The following is a 24,870-nucleotide window of genomic DNA, read 5'->3' as shown; positions in this document are numbered from 1 at the left end:
GCCAAAAGCAGGCCGTAGCAATGCCACATGTCAGCCAAGAGCAAAGAAATAAACCACGCTGGACCTATTCTGAGTCACAAAATCTTCATATATCATTTATAGAGTCCTCTCAGTTTGTCTAAGATAACAAGCAAAATCACTGAAGAAAAAAACAGAACAGAAAAAAAAGAGACAAACAAAAACTCAAGAACTACAACTGACTGCAACCACAGATGAAATCAACTGAAATAAAAGGCATTAAATCTCTGAAGATATCAGCAGAGGAGGATTAAACATCTCCACAAATAGCATTACCAGCTTCACTTATTACTAACCAGACTGTCTTTCTGCCAGATGTCTACAGAAGTTGTTATTGCGAATTAACAGGGGTTTAAATCTACCGTTTGTCTCATTTGAAGTCATCATACCGGTGATTAGTGTTTCAATTAGTTGGGCTCTTAACTCTTATTACAAATAGTTTGTTTTTGCTGGCTGCTGTGATGGTGTATGTATCAAACACTTTTACAGTAGCAAATAAAGACTAAATTAGATCAGGTGATGATAGTTGTCTATTGATGGTTCCACAAGCATAATGAAATAGCCTGAATCACTAATATAATATAACTCTAACAGTAGCGTTGTGCCAGTAATATGTTTGCTGTATAAAACTACACCATAGATATTCATATGCTAATTGCTGATATCTTGTGAAACCAAAATCATGAAACCAATAGCAAACTTAGCATGGACTACAAATATGTTTGTTAAACACAAGATCACAGCAGCCAAATATATAAAATAATAATTAATAAGAGTTAAGAGCCCAACTAATTGAAAAACTAATCACCATTATGGTGACATCAAATAAAACACGCATTAGATTTAAACCCCTGTTAATAGTAAGAATAAAATAAAATACTAAGACAGTTCAGCTGCATAATTTATTCATGTCTGCATGCTGAGTTTTGATTGGTGCTCTCAGAATGCACTGCGACATGGAGCTTTATGTTGATAGTCACCATTGTTGAGATTCATATGCTGATTCTTGAAGTCTGTTTGATAATGTAGCTTAACACTTCTAAAGCAGAATAAGTTTCAAAAGTGTTTCAATATTTTTTAAAAGCTGTCAGATCTTAAACTTCATATATATCATAAGATCAATAACATAATTAACTAACACAACTATCAGAGGTTGTATTACAGTTTGAATCAGTCTTTTAAGCAACTGTATGCTGATTTTGTCTTTACTGAAGCATAGCCAACACCTGATCACATTTTCGCTTGGCTTTTTTGCCATAACAAACATGTCTAAGCAAACACACAGTTATGGCGACCAAAGCAATTCTACTGTTTTAACCGCCTGGGGTCGGCAAAGACGACGGTGGGAACACTTGCTTATTTTCCAGATGACAGAGAAAAGAACTTCAAATGCTCTGTTACTTTTGATTGGACACATAAAAGTAATACACCACTTGAATTTGTAAAGCGTCTACTTTTATTTGTGTATGCTCACCATATCAACAAAACTTTGTGCTTTTGTAAAATAAAGAAAACAAAGAGGGTGCGCTCTCATCTTCACTGTCTCCGCAAACTGCTTTTAGAAACACGTCACTAAAATGAACTGAAACTCAGTGAATATTTTACAAATAGACATGAGAAATATATCTATAGAAAGCTTGACATGTCTACACTTAAATGAACTAACTCTTACCAAAAACAAATATTCTCTGATAAAGTAATCCGAGTTTCTGTTTGTCTGAGTTGTGTGAGGTTACCATTGTGCTGAAGAGTAGAGCCTGTCCTTCAGTCCAGGTGAAGCCCAAGAAACACTGATAATGTGATTAATATTGTTTCGTTTAAATGCAGTTGTTGTGTAGTTACTGATACAGTGAAAGTCTTGCAGCTAGCACTAAACACACATGTATGTGTGCTGTGGTTAACAGCTGTTGTCTGGAATAAATTTAATTTGGATATTTTAATGGTTGTGTGTCATTGTTGTTTTTGATATAAGAAGTAATTTTGACTCAAATTAATTATGTTCAAAATGTTACTTTATAAACTTAATTGGCAGTTGGCTAATTTAAGGAAGTCCGTTTCTAAAAATGTAATTAGTTAACATGAGTTTTAATTTAGTCCATGGTATCTTTATAGTAAAATACTGTAAACTAGACTAAAGTAATTAACTGCACAATTAACAGTAAATTACTGACAACAGTGTTGCCAGTATTTTACCATTAATTTGCAGGGCAAGGCTTTAGTGTAGATGTTTGACCTACAGTAACTAACTGGCAACAGTGTTGCCAGTATATTACTGTAAAAATGCCTGGTAAGATCTAACAGTGTACTGAAACCAGTTTCGGAATGGTAATAATACAGAAGGAACACAAGAACAGAAACGTTAAAATACTGATTCTGCTCAGAGTGAACTGATAAAATTTTTTATTTATTTATTTTTCGTATTTAAGCCCTGGCTTTCATCGCTCGTAGTACATTCTCGCTATTTTACGTGGCACTATAACACCATCGTACATCTTGTCTGGGTGTTTAACTGCAGAATGTTAGTCTTTTAGGCTACAGTATTTGCAGTCTAGTCATAGCCAATAAAGCATCATGTTTTATAACATTTTGGCCAAATGAAAGGAAAACTGTCAATGATTTAAAGAAATTAAAGTTTTTTTTCAAGTCATATTAAAATGTTTGCTGCAATGTTAAAAAAATATGCTACTTTAAAATTGCGATTTTAGGAGGAAAAAAAAGATGTCACACATACGTTGCATTTTGCGTTTAGAAACCATTTTTAACACTATAAACAGCTATAGGCTATATTTCCCCACACTACTCAAATTGTCCAAAGTTAACAGTATTCAGGCTATATAAATGTCATGACAAAACTAATTCATTTAAAGTGAAACTGAAGTCCTCTCTCATTCTGCACAAATCCAAATGTTTCTATATTCACCACATATTGGATATACATACTTCACTCGCATTTTCGGCCTAAAACATCATTCACATATTACAGCACAGTGAGCCTGTGGTCACGCTCAGTGGTACAGATTTGAATGACACTGGCATATATATATATATATATATATATATATATATATATATATATATATATATATATATATATATATATATATATATTTGTGTGCACAGCACAACAATGCCCAATTGTAAGTCGTTTTGGATAAAAGCGTCGGCAAAATGACTAAATGTAAATGTAACAATGTTTTTAAAAGGGTCATAGGATGTTGCTAAAAAGAACATTATTTTGTGTATTTGTTGTAATGAAATGTGTTTATGTGGTTTAAGGTTAAAAGACACATTATTTTCCACATACTGTACATTATTGTTTCTCCTCTATGCCCCGCCTTTCTGAAACACGTCGATTTTTACAAAGCTCATTGGTCTGAAAAAGCGAGGTGTGCTCTGATTGGCCAGCTCTCCAGTGCGTTGTGATTGGCCGAATACCTCAAGCATGTGACGGAAATGTTACGCCCCTCACCATACTGTGATGCCCTATCCGGCCGGAGTGTAACGTAAAACCATGTCTGCATTTGTGATCGGAGAAATGTCAAACAACAAGTGCTGCTCTGCACTGCCCAAAAAAACTCGCGTTTGAATCGTCAGTGGCAAATCCTTTAAATATAAAAAATTTACTTACAGTCTGTGAGTCAGAACAGCCGGCATTGTAGGCTATTCTCCCAGGATCAGGAAACAGTCCGCCATTCAATCCGCTTTCACAACAAAACAGGGTCACACAACGCAGCCTTGAGTGAGCGGAGGCCGGAGGCCTAGAGTGAGCCGCAGCCTAGAGAATGCGGAGGCCGGCTTGATTGAGCAGAGGCGGCCGGCGGATTCGACGATGGAGCGTCCGGCGGGCTTGCGGCAACCACATGTGACGACCCCGGGCTGGACTCCGCTTCGTCCACGGTGAAAGCCGATCTGGTGATCGACAGCGCGAAGTTGATGTATTTTCTCAGCAACCAGCACGGATCAGCTCCAGGCATGACGAAGCGGATATCGTCCTCTTTTAGAAGACCAAACAAAGTAGTTTCGATTTCACAACGAAGCACACAGCATCTCTACGACAGGCGGCAGCAGCAACAATACTACAGTGAGAATAAAAGTTACGCCTTCTTTCTTTGCGTGAACATTTGGGAGGCGTTATGCAAATCTTCCCACATCGTGACGTAGACATGTGGGGGCGCGTTAGAACGAGGCGTTTTAGGTAGGTGTGGTTGACTCTTAACTTTTATAAAGAATATCTCTTTGGATTTGAGACTTTAGTCTTTGCAACTTTACAGATCTTCTTTATGCACCAACAGCTTGTAACACTCCAACGAGAAAGGAAAAATTTAAATAGCATCATATGACCCCTTTAACAAAATCTGAAAAAGTGATCCGTGATCACGAATGGTGATTAAAATAAAAGCGCATTCTTAATGGCCACATCAGTAATCAGATTTTTTTTTTACTAGTAACTAGTAAAGTAACGCATTACTTTCAAATGTACAACAAAATATCTTATTCACTAACACCTCTCCTGTCCCATGTTGAGAGAAATTGGACGTGAGGTGCAGATGCACTTCCTTCAACCTAAGGCTTATTAATTTTACTTTTGGTGTGAAATGTTGCCAAAAATAACCTTTGGGCTTTGTGTTATTAAAGACAATTAAGCAAGCTCAGCCCAGACGACAAAAGTAGAAGAAACTTAATGCATTATGTTTCATAAGAAGTAACTAAGTAATCCAATTAGTTACTTTTTAGTGGAGTAACACAATATTGTAATGCATTACTTTTGAAAGTAAGTTTCCCCAACACTGTAGACTTTCATGTACAACAAATACCATAACAAGTACCATACTGTATTTTCTTGTTGAAAACAAGGTAGGATTGGAAAGTGAGCAAAGGCACCTTTTGTCCAGCAGTGTTTCCAGACTTGATGATGACGGTGGTCTCTGGAGCGCGGCTCAGCAGTGCAACAACAGACTGGCGGATTTTGGCCACTTCATACACGTAAAATGTTATCGGGTGAAAAACCAGGTGAGCAAAGAATGTGAAGACAACGACTGCATGAGGCCCACCGGCTATTTCATCAATATCGTTGCTGATATAGTGCAGATCAGTAATAGGCATTTTACTAAATCGCAAAGGAACACCGTGTGGCCTCCAGTGAATAATGATGTTATATTTCAACTCCACAGCCATCAGTGGGCCACCTGAAGGAGGAGTGTGGAGGTCCATTCTCTTTATGCCTGATAAAGATACATGAAAATAATATTATAATCGTAGCTTTAGCAAGTCATACAGCTTTGAAAAAACAAGTGTGTTTTTAATTTTTGGGTGAACTATCCCTGCTAGTGATGGTGAAAGGAAGCTTTGCGAAACTCCAAGGCTTTCCCCTAAACTGTATGGTAAAATGATTCATTACTCAAAGCTTTTCAAGATGCTGCACACTAATGACTTCTTGTGGTGAAAGGTGGGAAAAGGTGCCTTGGCATCCCAGATGTTCCAGCCACTTTTGAACCGTTTCATGTAATAAATCAGTTTGTGCTATGAAAATCATATAAACAGTGTTGGGGGAGCTACTCTGAAATTGTAGCTTGACCAGCTACAAGCTACTCGTAAATTAAAGTAGTTAAGCTACATCCAAGTTACCCTTCTGAAAAAGTAGCTAGCTACACTACAAGTTACTATCAAAAAGTAGCTAGCTACATTGAAACTACTTTCATTTATTATTATTATTATTTTATTTATTTATTTTTACATTTAATATTACAAATAACTGAATAATTGTTAATGAAGAATTCCAGTAAAGTTAATACATTTCTAAGTAAAATATAATGAAATTGTAAGTAAGATATTTGGGGTTTAAAACAACATATTGTAATGCAATCATGATTTCAAAGAGTAGGGTGAATTCAGGTTGATTGGGACACTTTTTCCAAGTCATTTCAATGACAAAATGCCCCAATCCTTTGATTTTGTAAACTATCCGATACACAATAATAAAATATAGTTACATTATCTCAAACTGACTGTCAAAGTGCAAAACTGCTACAAACGTAACATCAATGCAAGAACAAAATGAATGTAACTTAAACTAGATATGGAGGAGTCGTAAAATAAGCAGGTTAAACTCACAGCACATGCAGTATTTACTGACTGTGAATGGAGCCTCTGAGACGTCAATCATCAGCTGCGCGCGTGAACACTGCACCCCACCGCAACCATCCATTGCCAAATGATAAGCACACTACTGTATCGCAATTTTTTCTGTTTGATTAGTGTTCAATACAAAACTGTGGGGGGACAGATTGTAGCCTATTATGACGGTTCATCATTGTAAAATAGACATTTGATAGTGTGCAATAAAGCAGGTAAATTAATCAGTTTAAAAAGGCTAAAAAAGCTGTATACCGCATTTTAATCTTTGTTTTGCATAAATTACAGTTGATTAATGTGAAATATCCAATCCTGTACATCCTTTGCAAAATCATCAGACGATCTCTTGTAGGTGGAAAGACTGTAAAGCAGCGAGATGCATAATATCAGAGCAGATGGCGGTAATGAACAAATTTAGTTTGTGATCTAGTCAGAATAAAGACGCTGCGCTGCTTCAATGCATTACAGGTTTGTGACTCGTCAGAATGCAAAACAGAATGTAGTTTTTGGTCACGCTACACCGCTACTTGCTAGAAAAAGTAGTTTGCTACTGGAAAAGCTACACTGTTTTAAAAGTAGCGGAGCTACCATCACGCTACTGAAAAATGTAGTTGCGTTAGTAGCGTCGCTACTTGTAGCTAGCTACTCCCCAACACTGCATTTACAGCAATAAAAAACAAAAATGTCATTGTACGTACACAAAGTATGAATAAATGAGTTTGTGAATAAATTAATAAAAAACTAAGCATGGCTCATGTAGGCATGTTCAAAATAAATGGTCAGTTGCTGTGCTTCTGAAGTGGGGATTGAAACAAACTGAACATGCACTAAACTATACATGACATTTTAGTTCGTATTATGATTTATTCTTTTCACAGAAGTGAATGACACTTCAAACCTGCACAATTGGTTTGTGTTATTTAAATTAGAATATGAAGCAGTCACGTGGTTGTGTGCGGAAAAAGAAGCTTCAGACGTCAGATCATGTGGTTATGGCAAAACGAATCAAGCTCTGACTCAGTGCTTCACTGTGAGATCTTTAGTTTTTTTGGTACAAGCTTCAAAACCTCTGTGCCGAACGTCATATCACTAGTAAGCTGGTGAAAAATGTGTGAGACTAAGTCTAGTAAATTAACCTTCATCCTTCCCTCACATTTTGTAACAAATCTTTTCCTGGCAGGTCAAAATGACTTGAAGGCCTATTTTTTTTTCTTAATATTTATGTAGGGTTTTATATGATAATGATATATGATATATGATTTTTTTTGTTGTTGTTATTTTTATTTTATTTTTATATGCCTGTGTGTGTGTGTATTTTTATTTACCTTGTTTTCCTTAATGCGTGTTATGATGTGTCTCTCTGTGTGTGTGTGTGTGTCTGTGCGTGCGTGCGTGCGTGCGTATGCCGAGGTATGTAAGTGTTTTTGTTTTGTTTTTTGCCTTGAGAATATTCTGTAGTCTCAGCCCTTTTGTTTGGACATAATTTTTGTTTCTGGATTGTGTCAGATTTTGTATTAAAAAAAAAAAAAATCAAATAGAAATGTTTTTTGACATTCGATTAATTCCTATGCCGGGTCAAATTGACCCAAGAGGGAAGGATTTGTTACTTTTTCACACCCACATAAAGTTCTCAAATCCACTCTTGTTTTTGTTTTTGTTTTTTTGTGATCCATGTTCAAGTGTGACAAAATTGAAATAAAAAAAATGGAATTGAATGTTTTTTTGACATTCCATTCATTCTTATGGTCGGGTCAAAATAACCAGTGAGGGAAGGATAGGAAAACATTCCAGGATTTTTCTCCATATAGTGGACTTCAATGGGGATCAATAGGTTGAAGGTTCAAATTGCAGTTTTAATGCAGCTTCAGCTGAGGAATGAGGGTCTTATCTAGCAAAACAATTGGTCATTTTCTCACGCATTACATAGTCACGTTGGAAAGGTCACACGTGATGTAGGCGGAAGTGTTTACAAAGCGAACGTGCAAAGAAAGTCAAACGCCCTTTACAAAAAAAGGTAAAACAACGATGTCGGACGATTTTGACGTTGGAAGAGAAAATGAGATGAGTAAATTATCAGAAAATTTTAAATCAGAAGTGAACTAATACTTTAAGTGGCCATATCCTTTGTGGGGCCTCTGTATGTCAGTACCTTGTTTAATAATATACATGCTATCAAGTCTTAAATTGAATATTGAAAGAGTCACACTTGCCTGGCACGTTTCTTTCTAAGAACTCGAACCACTGCCTTGTGGTGGAGTCTCCCATCAAATAGACAATCTTGTTTTTAAGACAGTTTCCCATTTGTGCAGGACTGAACTGTCGAGTGTGGCATACAAAAGACTTCCAGACATCGTTCAAATAAAATCCTGCAGGAACCGGTGTCGTCATGCCAGACCTGCATTTCTCCAATGTGCCTAAAGCAAAGAAACATTCAAAAAGAAAATAATGTTGTAGCTATATGAATTCTTTTGAAACTACATTTGATTTCAGATGATATCTGTCCTCTGATATGTGGTCCATGTATGTTTTGACCATTTCCTTTTTGGTAAAAAAAAAATAAAGAAACCCATACAGAAATGTAACATGACATATTGCCCTACTGTATACCGAGAATGATACTGCCATATATGTAATTTTCACATATATAAATTATCTAGGTAGATGAAGATATAAATGTACTAAACTGTATAACATATATAAAATACCCATAGTATAATTTGTATACATGTGTTAACAATATATGATGATTTTTTATGTGATATTATATGCAGCAACCATGTCAACAATATATATTTTATTTACATATGCAACATACATAGAAAAATCTGTATGTTAATGTGTGTGTATGTTTATGCCATTATGCTTCGAGCGACCCGAGTTTGAGTCCCGACTTGAGGATATATAACATATTTGTATGGCATAGATATATATGTTATTATATAAAATTGTTCCTGTTTGTGATCATTGTGTGTATTATGGCTTAAATGGGTCATGAACTGAGAAATCAAAATTCCCTTGATCTTTTGACATATAAGAGTTCATTGTATTCAAAAAACATTCCGTAAGTTTCAGAACTCAAAACTTTCTCGTTAGTCTAGAAAACAGCTTATATTTAAGCCAATCTGCCAAAATGACAGGTTGTGGAATGTGCCTCTCTATTGGTGCTTTTCCACTGCATGGATACGGCACGGTGCGGTTCGGTTCGGTACGGCTCACTTTTGGGGGGTTTTCCACTGGGTACAGTACCTGGTACCTGGCACTTTTTTCAGTACCACCTCGGCTGAGGTTCCAAGCGAGATGTACTGTTACCAAAATGTAACATGGAAACACTACCGTTCCCTGATTGGCGGGAGAGAATTGTCACTACCTGTGTCATTGAACTTGCGACATGGGACACCAAGGGTGCGTTTCCCAAAAGCATCATTAGCTAACTATGGTCATAAGTTCCATTGAACTCTATTGGTAACGACGGAACTTGTGACCATAGTTGCTTTTGGGAAACGCACCCCAGACCCGCTACATTTAAATCAGCACAGCCAGCGAAGGATCGAACACAACTTTTCTTTGAACGAGCGCAAATGTTTTGAATGAGCGCACCTTTTTTAACAACCAAAGAAAGGCTGTTTCGCGGTTTGTTGAGGAAGTACAGCGTTCCTCTCATTGATAGCCGAGGAGCTGATCCAGCGAGAGCTTGATGGGGCGATGTGTATAATCCCACCCTCTCTAAAGCGGTACTAAACAGCACAAACGAAGCCGAGCCGAGCCAAGCCGAGTCGTACCATGCAGTGGAAAAGTGCCATATGATGTAATACTGTGGCTAAACACCGCCACCGCAGAAGATGTGTATGTCCACAAAGTCTGCTTCTACATCATGGCCTGTTTAGCCCCGCCCACTGATTCACGTGTAAATAACGAAAGAGGCGAACGAAGGTCTATGCAGAAACCAAACGATAAAGATGCTCCGAAGACAACCAGAAGCTATATATTAGCAAGTTGTGGAAAAACACAGTCTGTGCATTGCCTTCCTTCTGATCCCAATGTTAGGAAAGAGTGGATGAACTTTTAATGAAGATATTGGATTTGACAGTAAAGTCGCAACACACAAGTGAGAGTAACTTTTTTTATTATGTGGTCACTGGTCTTATTATGTGGTCACTATTGCTTTGTCTGTTATTACAGATCATTTGATATGTACTGAGCATTTATGCATCCATCTGTGAAGGACGTAAACTGTCAAACATACACAACTGTTAGTCAATTATAGCAGTGGGCATTTACTTCCGTGTCTACATTCTGCCACCCATATTCAAATAGAGTGTTCTGATGAGGGGGGTCAAAACCAGCACAGAAAATAGCTTATTACTTTTAAATGATGTTTTTTTTATGTAAAAAATTTACAACATTATAAGTGTACCTCAGAGAATAGTACAAAAATAATAACAAAAGGCAGTTCATGACCCCTTTAAATACTTCATTTGCTGAAACACCACATGTATGTGCGATAAATTCAATGTGTGAACAATGACACATATTAATGCCATAAACCAATTTGCAAACAATAAACAAAAAGAAGAACTCAAGCCTAATTGTGGTTTGCCATTGAAAAAAAAGAGCAACATTCTTTTTTTTATCAAACAGGAATTGAGATGGTCAAAATGTTCAGAGGCCATTAAACATACCAATGGGTGCAGTGTTGGGAAGGACATTTATGATTTTTTTGTCTCCACTAATGGCAACATTTGTTAAATTCCTGTGGAGAAAAAAACAGACACACATTTTGTACACTTTGTTTTACAATTCTACAATTATTTTGGAATTTATTTTGAGTCATTACTTTGTAAAAAGCTGCTGCTCAAAAATATGTAATGGGCTTTCCAAACGTTCGTATGAGTGATGAACCAGTTTGTCACAGGAAAGTTCCTTTGGTCTCTCACACTGCCACACCGTCCCCGTTCTTATATCCTTATACTCACAGCAGCAGTCGCCTTTCATCCAGCTTCCATCTGCACCCCACTTAAGATTACATTCTACTACTTCATGGATCGTAGTTTTATTGAGTGCTAGCCCTTCAAAGTAGCCATTATAGTGGCTGCGTGGGAATGAAGACTCCCTGTATTTTTTAAGAATCTGCACAACCTCGCTGGAGTGCTCAAGACGAACAGAAACTTGTGCCTGACCTTCCCAGGGCAGAAGAAGAGCAACAGAGTAAGTCCCATTACGATGATCCACAACCTCCCCGTACACACTCGCCTTCAAGAAGAACGGAAAAGAACAAGTGTAATGCAGAAAACTAATGTCTGTTGGCAAATAAATTTTTTAAGCTTTTAAACGTAAACATATGTAATATTGTGCTAATAAATCAACAATTAATGCAAGTGAAACACTATGTTTATTTTTTTATACTAAACAATTTATTTAAAATATATATATATATTATCATATAACACACCTTTAGCTCTGCATTGAAAAGTTTTGCTTTGAAAAAATCTCCTCCATATCTTTTCAGGTTCTTGTTGTGGTCCCTGGCTGTGATAATAACAGAGATATTTTCTCCCACTTTGTAACTCTCTTTGAGTCCCACAATAGAGAAAGTTGAGTGGACTGGACTTGTGCTCTGATTCAGATGACTGATTTCTTGATCTGGAATAGGCCAGTCAATAGCCTTCTGTAGTCTTCCCCACTCCTCATCACTGATTCCCATGTCAAACGCGGATATTATGGATGAACTGTTATTTTGAGGAACTGGTTTAGGTCTGGCGGGCTGAATTTGTTTGATGTGGATCCCACCATTCAATGCCCATAGAGCCTGAGAAAGGACCAGTATATCATTCACACCAAATTACATTTATTTCTATGTGCAAATGTTTAAAGGAGATATATAATGCCCCTTTTTACAATATGTAATATAAGTCTCTGGTGTCCCCAGAATGTGTCTTTAAAGTTAAGCACAAAATACTCGACAGATCATTTATTATATCATTTTGAAAATGCCTATTTTGAGTGGAAGCAGAAACAAGCAGTTTTTTCGGGCCTGTCTCTTTAAATGCAAATAAGCTGCTGCTCCCCGCTCCCTTTCCCAGAATAGAGCTGTGCCATTACAGCTTGGACCTGCTAAAAACATCTGTTTTGGTTCTGATTATAATGTTTATCGCGCTGAAATCACGTATTTTAAATCATATGAGTTTAAACTTCTGATATAAGGTTTTCTGAGCGCGTACATCGGAAGCACACGGACAGAAAGCGGCTGTCACAGCATGTGAGCACTAAACTAAGTTCTCATTCACACACAAGTTTACGTTGAAAACACATGATTTACAAAAACAGTTGGTTATGTCTGTAAAGGTAAAGCTGGGAAATAAATTGTATGTTTATTTTAGATCTTTGTATCAGCAGCAATGTACAGTAAATAAATCAATAAATCCTCTGCTCTCTTGTCTCCTCTGAGGCTGGGACTCTAAACAGTGTTCTGTGCTCGTCTGTGCAGCCAAAGACAGAACAGTTAGCATGTTTTGCTCAAAACTTTCGCCATGGCATTAGAGCTGGTACACCGTTGTTGCTTGCAAAATCAAAATGATAGCGCCGTGAGTGGAAGTTTACAGATTAAGGGGCGGTAATATTATAATGAGATCCCTTTGCCACGTCACCAAAGGAGCGAAATCAGACGCGCTGGTTTTCTCAGACGCTTGCAGAAAAAGGCTTACCAAAACAAAGTTACGGGGTTAATCTTTTTCACGTTTCCTTGGATGGTAGATGCACTGGGGACCTGATTATAGCACTTACAACCTGGAAAAGTCAGATTTTCATGATATGTCACCTTTAATGTTCATTGTAGGTACACTTACTATCTGGATAATACTAGAAAAGTTATAGATCTGTAGGTGTTTGTCGGAATCATGCACAAACTGTGAATGGGCTGGGTTAAAAAGCATCAAGTAAAAAGTTTCCTTTACACAACAAATCAAAAACAAACAGCAAGTTGCTGTTTGTCAAACGTGCCATCCACTTCCCAACTACTAATTATGAGAGTACTTAAAGCTGAAGTTTGCAACTTTTTCAGTGTTAAAATACATTATATTCCAGCTTACAGGTGCAGTAAATGATTTCAGCATTGTGCTTTTCCATTCTTCATGTTTTCTTTGGCTGCATTCATCACTCTAACATGTTTGTAGAGCTCCTGGGATTCAACCTTATTTCCTTCATGCATGGCTACTAGGCTATGTATTCCCCATGCATGAAGAAAATAAGGTTGAATCCTGCAGGCGCTCTAAAAGAATGTTAGAGTCGACTGATGAATGCAGCCAAAGAAAACATGAAGAATGGAAAAGCACAATGTTGAAATCACTTACTGCACCTGTAAGCTGGGATAGAATGTCTTTTCACACTGAACAAGTTAAGGCTGTGACTAAAGTCAGTTGTAATTCTTGTGTTTCTCTTTTCTTCAGTGATTCAGATAATCATATCATTAACTTTAACACTGCTTCAGTGTTACTTTAAAGGGGTCCTATTATGCTATTTCACTTTTTCAACTTTAATTAGTCTAAAGTTGCAGTTTGAGCATAAAAAATATCTGCAAAGTTACAAAGCTCAAAGTCCACTTCAAAAGGAGATATTTTATTTAACATAAATCACTTTTCAAAAACTACAATGAACGACTCGTTTGGACTACTACGCATATTTTCTGGGATTTGTGATATCACACCGACGAATGGGACGAGACCTGGTTGAGCTGCACTAGAGAAGGCAACGAGTGTTATCACTATGACAGAGACACGCTAGCTTTCCCAAGGCAGACGAACTTAGAGTTCATCCGGGTTTAAATCGCGCTTAAATTCATTTGATTTTGACGCTATATTTACTCTGAAGCTCGCATGCGGCTATGGTAAGGGGCGTGACATTTCCCAACCAGGCGCCGAGTGCTGCCAATCACAACACACACTGGCCCAGCTAACCAATCACAACACACACTGGCCCAGCTAACCAATCACAGCACACACTGGCCCAGCTAACCAATCACAGCACACACTGGCCCAGCTAACCAATCACAGCACACACTGGCCCAGCTAACCAATCACAGCACACACTGGCCCAGCTAACCAATCACAGCACACACTGACCCAGCTAACCAATCACAGCACACACTGGCCCAGCTAACAAATCACAGCACATTTCGTATTTCAGAAGCCTTCATTTGATACAGGAACTATTTAAGCCGTTCATGCCAGACTGGGGAGAGAGGTGTTGTAATAATGTAAAATATGTGAAAAATAATGTGTTTTTCGAACAACCTAGTATGAGAGCCTGTTCTAGTACACCCCCAAAACAAAATCAAGACTTTGTAAAAGAGCATAATAGGACCCCTTTAACACACTTTAACACACTTTTAGAGTTTATATATGCTCCAAGCAGTGTTAATTTAACACTCAGGATTTTACTGTGAAGGAAAACACTGAACCATTAAACAGATTGCGTTCATATTCCAGCCTCATCTGCTTGCCTATGTAAACTATGCATCATTAATATAGAGAATATTACCGTTTTAAATATATGAAGGCACTTTAAGTGTTTTTACAACGTTTTGTCGCACTGTTTATTGATTGAAATATTGCCGCGGGTGATTAATATGGATTGCAAATGGCCAAAACTTGCATTTTGTTCACATACATTTGTTTTATTCTTTTGAGAGGTGATCTAAATATTTGCGGCTGTGAAACAGATGGAAAACTGACAGGGTTGTCCTGCAGTTCTGTGGATGTTTTGCCCTCCAGGTCTTCAAGCCGGTCACGTGACTGAAAGCTATTGTTGTAGCAGTTTCGCCAGAGCGGTTCCACTTACTATCAGTTTCATTCTCTGCCTGCCTTTTATGAGTGGTAAATGTGCATGCATGAATATAAGTTCATTTATCTTTATTTATCTGTCATATTGTGAGAATGTTGCCGCTGCATGTCTAATTTTTGTCATAGTTGAGTTTATGTGGAGAAGTGATGATTTGAGTGCATATGTTTAACGCCATTTCTCGTGTTGTGTTTAATATTAACGCATAAAAAGATGTATACTAAGGTAAATGTGTATGTTTACTGTTTACAGACGGATTCTGATATATCTTATTTGTTTATTTCAGACTAAACCACATTTTACCACCTCAGCTGTTCCCAATGAATGTACAGTGCTTGATAATGTAAAGTGACACATCCTGAAGATAAACAGTTGAATGATCATCTGTCACACTTCTTGCTGGAGTTTCGTAGTGGACTAGCATTCCCCCTAACTTCAGAAAACAGATTCATTTACACCCACATTTAATGTCTAACAAGAAAAAAAAAGTATTTAGTCAAAATCATTACGCTATTCCCTTGTGCTCCGTCTGTTTGGCACACCGGCGAAGCCTGTGTGCTAAACAGAAATAATCTCGTGATTTTCTAATATTTAGCCTACAAATAAAGACCAAACTGTGCAATGTAATTAAGAGCTTAGAAAAACAAACAAACAAAACATATCAAATGTTTCAAAAAGGGCAGGCGTAGGCCTATATCAAACATACAGCTTCATTGATTCCTGCTAAAACCTATTTTATTTTAAAACCACAATTACAGCAGTTACACAAATTTGTACACATTCAAATGCTGCATTTGTTTGCTAATGATGCTTAAATTCAGATTTATAAATTAAATTGGAATTTAAAAATACATTTCTCAATTCAAGTTGAATGCCACACAGTCTTGTTAACTTGTAAGGCAGAAATTAAGATCTTATTAATTTTATCGTTATTTTAGGCAGAAATAAAATGCTTATTTATTTGATCATTATTTTAACATCTGCTTCAAAATGTCTCACAAACTTACCAAACAGAACAATGTCCAAAGGAAACAAGCCTGTAGTACTGCTTTTGGTCTTAACCTGCAGACTGATAATACATGGAAATGATCAACTTCGAAATCCTTCAAAACGTGAAACGATTTTGACCTGTAATATGACAAATGTAATAATGTCCATAAACTCATGATTACCTGGTGCATTTGATTTCTTCTTAGATGGCGTGACCATGTCTGTTGTTCTCCTATTTTACGGCAGCTTGTGAGTGAAGAACATGTCCGTACAGCTCTGAAAACAAGGCGTTCCCACATGATATGCAGTTGAACAAACACAGCTGTCCTCAGTAATAGCACTTTAGCTTGGCTTTGTTTTATTTCTATTTTAGATGAGTGTAGATTAGTTTAGATATTCTTGCTCACAGAGCTAAAATTCTGCAGTTGTCAGTAAAAAAAAAAAAAAGCATGAACAATAACAGGAGTGTCAACATATGTACTCTTTTATTGCAAGAGAAATATAGCACAGAGAACCATGACAAAAACGTATGGCGGAATATGGCTCCAGAGAAGGGCTAGTACTGTGAACTTATACACAAGCTGTCATTGGCATGTACCTTTTCAAAAGACATACATACCTTTGTTCCTCATTTACCCCTAAAGAGTGCATTTTAGTTTCTTAAATCTGCATATTTGTACCTAAAGTGTAAATGTTAATACCTAAATGGTACATAGCTTATGGTACACTGTGTTACATGAATTAAAGTGAATGAGGATATATACCACTGTTTAAGCCTAAATTCAATATTCAAGTATTTAATAAAAATACAATTTAGATTACATAACTTTAACATAACCAACTAATTAACGTAATGTAATGCATATTTAAAAACTGGACATTTTTAACATTCAGTGAACATTCAGAAATAATGTGTTTATAACATGTATTAGTGTTGGCCGGGTGGTCCCAACACAAAATAATTTAGAAAACTACCATTTTGCATATTTAAGTTCTAATTGAATTAAGTAGTAACAAAATTTTAAGGAGTTGTGTGTCACACAACTGTGTTGCAAGATATACACAAACACGACGATGAAGGTAAAGTCAATTTAACAAATCCACAGTTGAATATTCCAATCTAATGATTAGCATGATTAAATTTGTTTTAAGGAAACGAACGAAAACAAACTAAAAGCACAAACTAATATGACCATAACGTAGTGTTGCATTAGCTGATTTAAACAGGTAAACTAAAGAAGCATTAGTCACCAGAAATCTTCACAATAGCCTGTTGACTGAGATGTGTATCATGTCTGTGAAGATTGACGTTCTTTAAATACATACCTGTAAAGAAAATATCCTTTTTAGAGCCAAAAAAACGGTTGCTGTCCTGAAGCGATGTGTTCAATGTGTTGTTCAACCTGTTCTGACTTATCAAGAACTTCACATGAAGTTTAGCTTTTTTTACTTTTAGAAACCAAAGTTCTAGAAACCAAACCTGTCTGTCATGTTTTGTGCCTTTGCAGTTCATGATAATATTAATGAACATCTTTATTTCACAATCTTGTTTCGCTTACTTTTGTAATAGACAATGTGTTGGGTCATGTAGGGTATCAGAGCGAATCAGACAATTTAAGATTTGATCAGATTGGTGTTGAACAACCCAAAGAGCTGAATTCCACAGAGAGGCCCAAGGCAACAGGATGTTCGTAAATCAGATCCTGGCACCATGAGTCTGAAGTGAGCCTAACAAACTAGTAGCTTCAAACAGCTTTCAACATTAAACAAAAGAACACTTATTGACAATTCCAACTCAGAAAGGAGATTGTCAAATTTGGGGCAAATAACCAAGATTAATGATTGAAGAGACATCATCATGACCATCACATGAGGGAAACCATTATTGGAGACTTTGTTTGGTGGTTTCCCCCACCTAGAAGACAAGAACCAGACTGAGATTCCTTAGGAGACCTTTTAACCTCTGGTCTTCACAGAACATGTCCTTACATCCACAGAATGGCACAGAAACTGCGTTTCCATGTATATATGCACCTAAATGACGCTAAAAGGACTTACAGTGCCTTGCGAAAATATATATATTTTTAACATTTTATGTTGCTGCCTTATGATAAACTTCTTTAAATTACTTTTTTTCCACATCAATCTACACTCCATACACCATACTGACAAAGCACAAACAGAATTGTCACAACTTCATAAATGTATTAAAAATAAAAAACTGAAATAAGTATTCATACCCTTAACTAAATATTTAGCTGAAGCACCTTAACAGCCTCAAGTCTTTTTTTGTTTGATTCTTCTTTGCTCATCAGCATTTTGCAATTATCCACCAGTCTTCACCTCACCTGTTCACCTCTCAAGCTCTGTCAGGTTGGATGGGGGCAGATGCACATTTTCAGGTTTCTCCAGATATATTTGATTGGGTTCAATCCCAGGCTGTGGCTGGGCCACTCAAGGACATTCACAGAGTTGTCTATAAGCCACTCTTGCTGTGTGCTTAGGGTCACTGTCCTGTTGGAAGGTGAACCATGCCCAGTCTGAGGTTCTGAATGCTCTGGACTTGGTTTTCATTAAGGCTATCTCTATATTTTGCTGCACTGAGCGTTTCTTCTACTCTAACGAGCCCCTCAGTCCCTGCTGCTGAAAAACAGCCCCACAGCATGAGGCTGCTACCAGCACACTTTACTTTTGGGATGGTACTCTGCAGGTGATTTGGCCACACCGCCATAAAGACTGGATTGGTGGAGTGTTGCAGCAATGTTTGTCCTTCTGTAGATTTCTCCCATCTGCATATATGATCATGGAGCTCAAGTAGAGTGACCATCAGGTTCTTGGTCACCGTGCTAACCAAAGCCCTTCTCCATCAGTTGCTCAGTTTGGCCAGGAGGCAAGCTCTAGGAAGAGCCCTGGTTGTTTCAAACTTCTTCCATTAAGGGTAACAGAGACTACATGCTTCTGTGAACCTTCGATGAAGCAGAATTGTTTTTCTGATCTCTTCCATAGATGTGTGGCTTGACACAAACCTGTTTCTGAGCTCTACAGGCAGTTCTTTTGACCTCAGGGCTTGGTTTTTGCTCTGATATGCATTATCAGCTGTTAGACCTTTTATTAAAGACGTGTGCCTTTCCAAATCATACCCATTCGAGTGAATTTGCCACAGGTTAACTTCACTTGAAGTGTAGTAATATCTACAAACGATATGAATGCTCCTGAGCTAAATTTCAACTGTCCCAGATAAGGGTATGAATACTTATGCAATGGAATCGTTTTCGTTTTTTATTTTTAATGAATTTGCAAAGATGTTAAAAATATGTTTTTTTACTTGACAATTATGGTGTAGATTGTTGTGGAAAAAAACTAATTGAAAGCAGTTTAACATAATGTAGCAACAAAACAAAATGTGAAAAAATGAAGGGGTATGAATACATTCGCAAGGCACTGTATGAGCAACTAATCAATTCTATGCATAATTCTATATCATGTATGTAACCTACACATTTGGCTATCATGTTCTAATCACTTATTGTGTATGTATTTTGAATAACTATTGAATAGTTTATAGGATTATATTCATGTTGAGTATGTATATTGGGTATGAGTTTGAAAATTCATGCTTTAAACGTTTCTTCCAATCAATTCTTTGTCAAATGTATCATATTCTTGTTATAGAAATCATGTCCAAAAATATACTCTGCAAGAACGGGAAAATTCGGACCATGTGACTGATAAGATCACATGTTGATTTATGTAACTGCGTTTCCATGTATATATGCACCTAAATGACGCTAAAAGGACTTACAGTGCCTTGCGAAAATATATATATTTTTAACATTTTATGTTGCTGCCTTATGATAAACTTCTTTAAATTACTTTTTTTCCACATCAATCTACACTCCATACACCATACTGACAAAGCACAAACAGAATTGTCACAACTTCATAAATGTATTAAAAATAAAAAACTGAAATAAGTATTCATACCCTTAACTAAATATTTAGCTGAAGCACCTTAACAGCCTCAAGTCTTTTTTTGTTTGATTCTTCTTTGCTCATCAGCATTTTGCAATTATCCACCAGTCTTCACCTCACCTGTTCACCTCTCAAGCTCTGTCAGGTTGGATGGGGGCAGATGCACATTTTCAGGTTTCTCCAGATATATTTGATTGGGTTCAATCCCAGGCTGTGGCTGGGCCACTCAAGGACATTCACAGAGTTGTCTATAAGCCACTCTTGCTGTGTGCTTAGGGTCACTGTCCTGTTGGAAGGTGAACCATGCCCAGTCTGAGGTTCTGAATGCTCTGGACTTGGTTTTCATTAAGGCTATCTCTATATTTTGCTGCACTGAGCGTTTCTTCTACTCTAACGAGCCCCTCAGTCCCTGCTGCTGAAAAACAGCCCCACAGCATGAGGCTGCTACCAGCACACTTTACTTTTGGGATGGTACTCTGCAGGTGATTTGGCCACACCGCCATAAAGACTGGATTGGTGGAGTGTTGCAGCAATGTTTGTCCTTCTGTAGATTTCTCCCATCTGCATATATGATCATGGAGCTCAAGTAGAGTGACCATCAGGTTCTTGGTCACCGTGCTAACCAAAGCCCTTCTCCATCAGTTGCTCAGTTTGGCCAGGAGGCAAGCTCTAGGAAGAGTCCTGGTTGTTTCAAACTTCTTCCATTAAGGGTAACAGAGACTACATGCTTCTGTGAACCTTCGATGAAGCAGAATTGTTTTTCTGATCTCTTCCATAGATGTGTGGCTTGACACAAACCTGTTTCTGAGCTCTACAGGCAGTTCTTTTGACCTCAGGGCTTGGTTTTTGCTCTGATATGCATTATCAGCTGTTAGACCTTTTATTAAAGACGTGTGCCTTTCCAAATCATACCCATTCGAGTGAATTTGCCACAGGTTAACTTCACTTGAAGTGTAGTAATATCTACAAACGATATGAATGCTCCTGAGCTAAATTTCAACTGTCCCAGATAAGGGTATGAATACTTATGCAATGGAATCGTTTTCGTTTTTTATTTTTAATGAATTTGCAAAGATGTTAAAAATATGTTTTTTTACTTGACAATTATGGTGTAGATTGTTGTGGAAAAAAACTAATTGAAAGCAGTTTAACATAATGTAGCAACAAAACAAAATGTGAAAAAATGAAGGGGTATGAATACATTCGCAAGGCACTGTATGAGCAACTAATCAATTCTATGCATAATTCTATATCATGTATGTAACCTACACATTTGGCTATCATGTTCTAATCACTTATTGTGTATGTATTTTGAATAACTATTGAATAGTTTATAGGATTATATTCATGTTGAGTATGTATATTGGGTATGAGTTTGAAAATTCATGCTTTAAACGTTTCTTCCAATCAATTCTTTGTCAAATGTATCATATTCTTGTTATAGAAATCATGTCCAAAAATATACTCTGCAAGAACGGGAAAATTCGGACCATGTGACTGATAAGATCACATGTTGATTTATGTATTGGAAGGAGAAACATACAACACCCCGATCAAAGACAATATCTAATTGGTCAAGGCACCATTTGGGATGTGTCCAACAGCCCGGTTTAAATGCTCAAGACACCATCAAATTATGTTTTAGTCATAGCTTTTAGCCATGCTTTTTGCCCGTGAATTCAGCGAGTGCCTTTCCAATGTGCTTCGGCCTGCACGCCCGCTGATACTTAGCCACGATGCGAATAAAACCATCTAGTCTCATTAATTCTATTCTTACTGTTACTTCTAGCCGAAAAGAACGCATGTCACACCTCTGTTCATAAATTTGCACTGGCTACCAATAGCTGCTTGCATAAAATTCAAGGCATTAATGTTTGCCTACAAAACCACGACTGGCTCTGCACCCATTTAACTAAATTCATTACTTCAGAGTTATGTGCCCTCTAGAAGCTTGCGTTCTGCAAGTGAACGATGCATTATTGTGCCATTCCAAAGAGGCACAAAACGGACTTTTACATTAACTGTTCCCTCCTGGTGGAATGACCTGCCCAACTCAATCCGAGCAGCTGAGTCCTTAACCATCTTCAAGAAACGATTAAAAACACATCTGTTCCATCTTTATTTGACCCTCTAACTCTAGCACTCTATTCTATTTTAATTCGACTTATATATATATATATATTTTTTTTTTTTAAACTAGCAGCTTTCTATTTTTACTATTCTATCTACATGTTTTTCTTTGTGTGTGTATTATATACAGTATATATATATATATATATCTTTTAATTCAGCCTTCTGTAGGTTGATCATTTTCATTTCCATCAAACGATGTGGCATCCTTTCGTTCCTAACACATTATCCAGTCCATATCAGTTTAGATGTCCAGCATGATATTTTTTTCCCACTGAGATCTTATGTTTTCAAAGTGTCCCTTGAATTTTTTGAGCAGTGTACCACTTCATGTAGCTTTAGTGTCATTTAATGTTACTTCTTTACATTGTAAGGTCCAACCAATTGGCCCAACAAAGGTATCCAGTGGTGGCTAAAGGTTTCCTGCATGTTCGATCTTTTCAGTGTTTCAATTTAAGTTATTAAATTTAAGTTAAATTCTAATCTGACTCCATTTAGTTATAACCTCGGATTTAGATTGTCATACAAATAAGTTGTTTTTCCATTTATAATTATTGTTATTCTGACACTTGATTATTCTAGTTAACCCTTTACTTTATATTTAATCGCTCGTTAGGAATCTATGTTGCTTCATGTTGGTCATTTTACGCTGGACCTCACGATTACAAACTCACCAGTCTGATCATTAATCCAACTTAAATGGCAGTGTGCCAATTTAAGGCAGTTGGTTTGTGCAAATGATACTCGAGTTTTAATTAAGTGCATGGTATCTACCTTAAAGTAAAACTGTACAATTAACAGTAACTAAGTGGCTTTTTTGCCCTATTTACTGTGAATTTTCAGGACAATTATTTGCAGTATATGGCCTTATAGGTAACATATATGACAATATATACTCATAGTGGGCAATATGTGTCATATATTACATTTTTGTATGGGATATATCAACTTTGCTGCATTATGTAACAGCCACTAGAGCATTTATGGTAGTCTTGTGGCAGATTGACAGCTGCGCATGTGCTTGGCGTGTGTCTGTATGAGATGGAAAGGTGAAGAGATAACTCACTCTCCTGACATCTGTTTATCTTTATTTTATTATTTTCTGTTTGTGAGCTGAGTTGGATGCTTATGTACATTTTTCCTCACTCGTTCCTCATGCTTGAGGCGTTTTATTAAAGGTGCAGTAGATCTTGGAAAATGCTAACATTAGCCTGATAGCACTGAAAGTGAATGTCCCACCCTCCCTGCAATCGCTGTCCAAAGCCACACCCCCTGAACGCATATACGCTCACAGACCAGAATACCGGAGACAACATTACTACAATAGGCTACATCAGTGGTTTCCAATTCCAGCCCGTGTTCTGAAGTGAAGTAAACTTAAACAGATTTCCCCTGCTCAGGGAGTAGGGAGCAATGAACACTGTGTAGGGATCACATTGATCGGAACACAGTTCATGCACGTAGCTCACTTCTAATGATCTGATTATCTGAATCGGGTGTGTTAACTAAGCGAGACATGCAAAATATGCAGTGGAGGCTCCTGAGAGAGTGACAGAGGGAGATTCAGTGCGTCTGACATGTAAAAGCAGCTGCGCTCTGACTGACAGAGCAACATTCATCTGGTACAGAAACTCACAGCCATTAACTGAGAGAAGAGACAGAAACAATCAACTCCTGCTGCAGTCAGTCAGAAGAGAGGATGCAGGCAGATACAGCTGTGCTCAACATGAACACACTTACATCTCTCCTGCTGTTTATCTCAATGTCACGTGTGAGTACAGATTCAATCATATTTTTCAGCAACCTGAGTAAATGTGTTAGAATATCACACAACAGAGGAGTCAGATTATATAAAAGTTTTGGTTTCATTTTATTTTGATGGTCCCTTTAACACATTCTGTTGACTATAAGTAACATTGCACCTACATATCTACTAACTCTCATTAGAGTATTAGTAGACTGGTAGGGTTAGGGTTAGAATAAGTTGACGTACTTGCAAAGTTACTTATAGTCAGTAGAATGTCTGTTGGTGAGACCATCACAATAAAGAGCAAGCATGTTATTAATCAGTCTACTAATACTTTAATGACAGTTTGTTGACATGTAGGTGCAAAGTTACTTATTGTCAAAAGAGTGCTCAAAAGGGACCATCAAAATAAAGTGTTACCAAAGTTTTAACAACAGAATTGAATTAGAAATGCAAAAAGATTTTAGTAATGGGACAATCCTCTTCCGGTTTTGGCATGGCGCCAGTATTTGGCTTTGCCGCTGTTGCTGGATGTTCACCCTGATTCGTTTTATTTGTTTTCTGTGCTATATTGCCATTAAGTTTGTCCACAAATGTCGTGTCTACTGCATGGGTGTATGATCGCCAAACAATGCTTCTGATTCGATCCTCTATGGAGGAGTGTGGTGGGGTATGTACCTGGAGTGGTCCGGGTGCATTTTATGATGGCTCCAGACCATTGTATCTTCATTCTGTCTTCCTGGACGTCCCTATGATTTTGGTCCCTCAAACTTACATCTGGTCATGGTGTGTTGCCCTCTGCGTCAGGTGTTGTTTTGGCACCACTCAAGATGGCTTTGATTAACGCCCATTCAATTTCAAACAAGTCATTTCTGCTCAGTGAATTATTCACTTCCAAAAACCTGGATTTTATGTTGCTGACGGAGACATGGCAAAGGAGTATGGAGTACTGTCATCTGATCGAGGTCTGCCCTGTGGATTGTTCTTTTATCAGCACGCCTAGACTCACAGACCGCGGTGGAGGACTTGCTGTGGTTTTTAAAAAGCAT

The 24,870-nt window shown here is 37.4% G+C and overlaps 2 protein-coding genes across 2 annotated transcripts in view; one reads left to right on the top strand and one right to left on the bottom strand.

Annotated features, from left to right (window-relative positions):
* LOC107571881 (NXPE family member 3-like) overlaps window positions 1-16,221 on the bottom strand; it is a 19,003-nt gene extending 2,782 nt beyond the window's left edge. The window contains exons 1-7 of the mRNA XM_016258261.1: window positions 16,155-16,221; window positions 15,990-16,051; window positions 11,600-11,956; window positions 10,985-11,400; window positions 10,830-10,900; window positions 8,361-8,564; window positions 4,900-5,240 (exon numbers count right to left, since the gene is read on the bottom strand). Coding sequence (XP_016113747.1) covers window positions 4,900-5,240; window positions 8,361-8,564; window positions 10,830-10,900; window positions 10,985-11,400; window positions 11,600-11,956; window positions 15,990-16,051; window positions 16,155-16,191 — 1,488 coding nt within the window. The 5' untranslated portion in view covers window positions 16,192-16,221. The remainder of the gene's footprint in view (window positions 1-4,899; window positions 5,241-8,360; window positions 8,565-10,829; window positions 10,901-10,984; window positions 11,401-11,599; window positions 11,957-15,989; window positions 16,052-16,154) is intronic.
* LOC107571875 (B-cell receptor CD22-like) overlaps window positions 1-24,870 on the top strand; it is a 51,266-nt gene that overhangs the window by 19,645 nt on the left and 6,751 nt on the right. Inside the window, exon 5 of the mRNA XM_016258258.1 lies at window positions 23,624-23,640. Within this exon, the coding sequence (XP_016113744.1) occupies window positions 23,624-23,640 (17 nt within the window). The remainder of the gene's footprint in view (window positions 1-23,623; window positions 23,641-24,870) is intronic.

Source organism: Sinocyclocheilus grahami, unplaced genomic scaffold (assembly GCF_001515645.1).
Source record: "Sinocyclocheilus grahami isolate Dianchi unplaced genomic scaffold, SAMN03320097.WGS_v1.1 scaffold1664.1, whole genome shotgun sequence".
Classification (NCBI taxonomy): Eukaryota; Metazoa; Chordata; class Actinopteri; order Cypriniformes; family Cyprinidae; genus Sinocyclocheilus; species Sinocyclocheilus grahami.
This window is presented reverse-complemented; position numbering and strand designations above follow the sequence as displayed.